This window comes from Austrofundulus limnaeus, unplaced genomic scaffold (assembly GCF_001266775.1).
Source record: "Austrofundulus limnaeus strain Quisiro unplaced genomic scaffold, Austrofundulus_limnaeus-1.0 Scaffold334, whole genome shotgun sequence".
Lineage (NCBI taxonomy): Eukaryota > Metazoa > Chordata > Actinopteri > Cyprinodontiformes > Rivulidae > Austrofundulus > Austrofundulus limnaeus.
In genome coordinates, this window is record NW_013952736.1 from 163554 (window position 1) to 164946 (window position 1393).

At 45.4% G+C, this 1393-nt stretch overlaps 1 protein-coding gene across 1 annotated transcript in view; it reads right to left on the reverse strand.

Annotated features, from left to right (window-relative positions):
* blmh (bleomycin hydrolase) overlaps positions 1-1393 on the reverse strand; it is a 36890-nt gene that overhangs the window by 33259 nt on the left and 2238 nt on the right. Inside the window, exon 2 of the mRNA XM_014022532.1 lies at positions 543-740. Within this exon, the coding sequence (XP_013877986.1) occupies positions 543-740 (198 nt within the window). The remainder of the gene's footprint in view (positions 1-542; positions 741-1393) is intronic.

The following is a 1393-nucleotide window of genomic DNA, read 5'->3' on the forward strand; positions in this document are numbered from 1 at the left end:
GGTCAGCTAAGTTTTAAAGTGATAAAGTAATGTTTTGAATTAAACAGATATGGAAAGTTCCTGTCAGGCTCTTTATAAGAGCCTACAGTCAGATTGTGATGCCCACCCGTTATGAAAGATGCCATCACGACTGCCCTCCACGCAGCCATGAATCATTTGGAGTATTCTGGGATCTCAGTCGGGATGTGTTTCATTACTTTATGAAAAGCTTATAGACCTGAACTTTCCCCCTCGCACGTCTGTCTGGAACACCAACGTTCTCTCAGACCGCCGACCAGCCGTGAAGGTGGGCTCCCTGTGCTCCCCCCACCGTGACGCTCTGCACAGTCCTTTCCTGTACGCCCTGTATATTTATGTTCCTCTCTATTAACACGGCTAATAAATTTACAGACCCCACAGTGGCAGGACTTAATACAGAAGAGGATGAGACGGCATACAGGTGGAGGTCCAGAAGCTGTGGAGCGGTGCTCCAAGAACATATCATGTTGACCCACATAATCATTTCCTCTAAGTGCGTTTTCATGAATTCGATCATGTCCCACCTGAGTTTTTCTGGTTAGTGATAGGCTTGCCCTCTGTGGGGATGGAGTGCTGGAAGATGTGCACAGTATCCTGGACGGTCTGTCGGTGCAGACAAACCTCCAACGGGTCGATGCAGGTGGAAACATTCTGGGCCAACAGGTACCTTGGCTCGGACCGCAGCCGCTTAGCAAAGGCGGTTACCTTTTCCTGACTCAGACCTATAAAACAAAAAAGTACAAAGATCTCAACAAGACAGTTACAAAAGAAAGATGAAAGGCAAAGTAAAACAGACGGCAATGCATTTCCTTTGTTCATAATTCCCATGACTCATCTGTGCACTTCAGGCCAAGACGCTTCCCATTTGAGATTTGACTTACGAGCACTCCCGTCCTCAGGCGTCACTGTGCTTTGTGCTTTTCTGGAAAACGCCAGATCAATAGTTGTAAGCCAACACCTCTTCCTTTACTTTAACCATCTCGTGCATCACAATTTCAACCATCAAAAAGCAGGTGATAACATAAAAACAAAACAAAACAATCCAGCTTCTTAAAACGTTATTTAAAGAGGAGCTATGGCAGAGAATAAATATCTTATTGGAGGAGGAGCAGTAACGAAGGACAGATCATCGAGAACAAACACTGAAAGAGGGTAAATCACAGTTGGCTGTTAAGACTGATTTGGCTCCATCTGTGAGGGGGAACAYGCTGGAAAAGTTTGTTGGTCCTGCTGAATAAAAGCACACAGGGTAGGKTTGGGCAATATTGCCAAAAAAATTAATCACGATTAATTGTGGTATTTAGGCCAGTGTTTCCCAAAGTTGGGGTCGGGACCCAATGTGGGGTCCCAAAACATCAAGGTGGGGTCCTGAAAA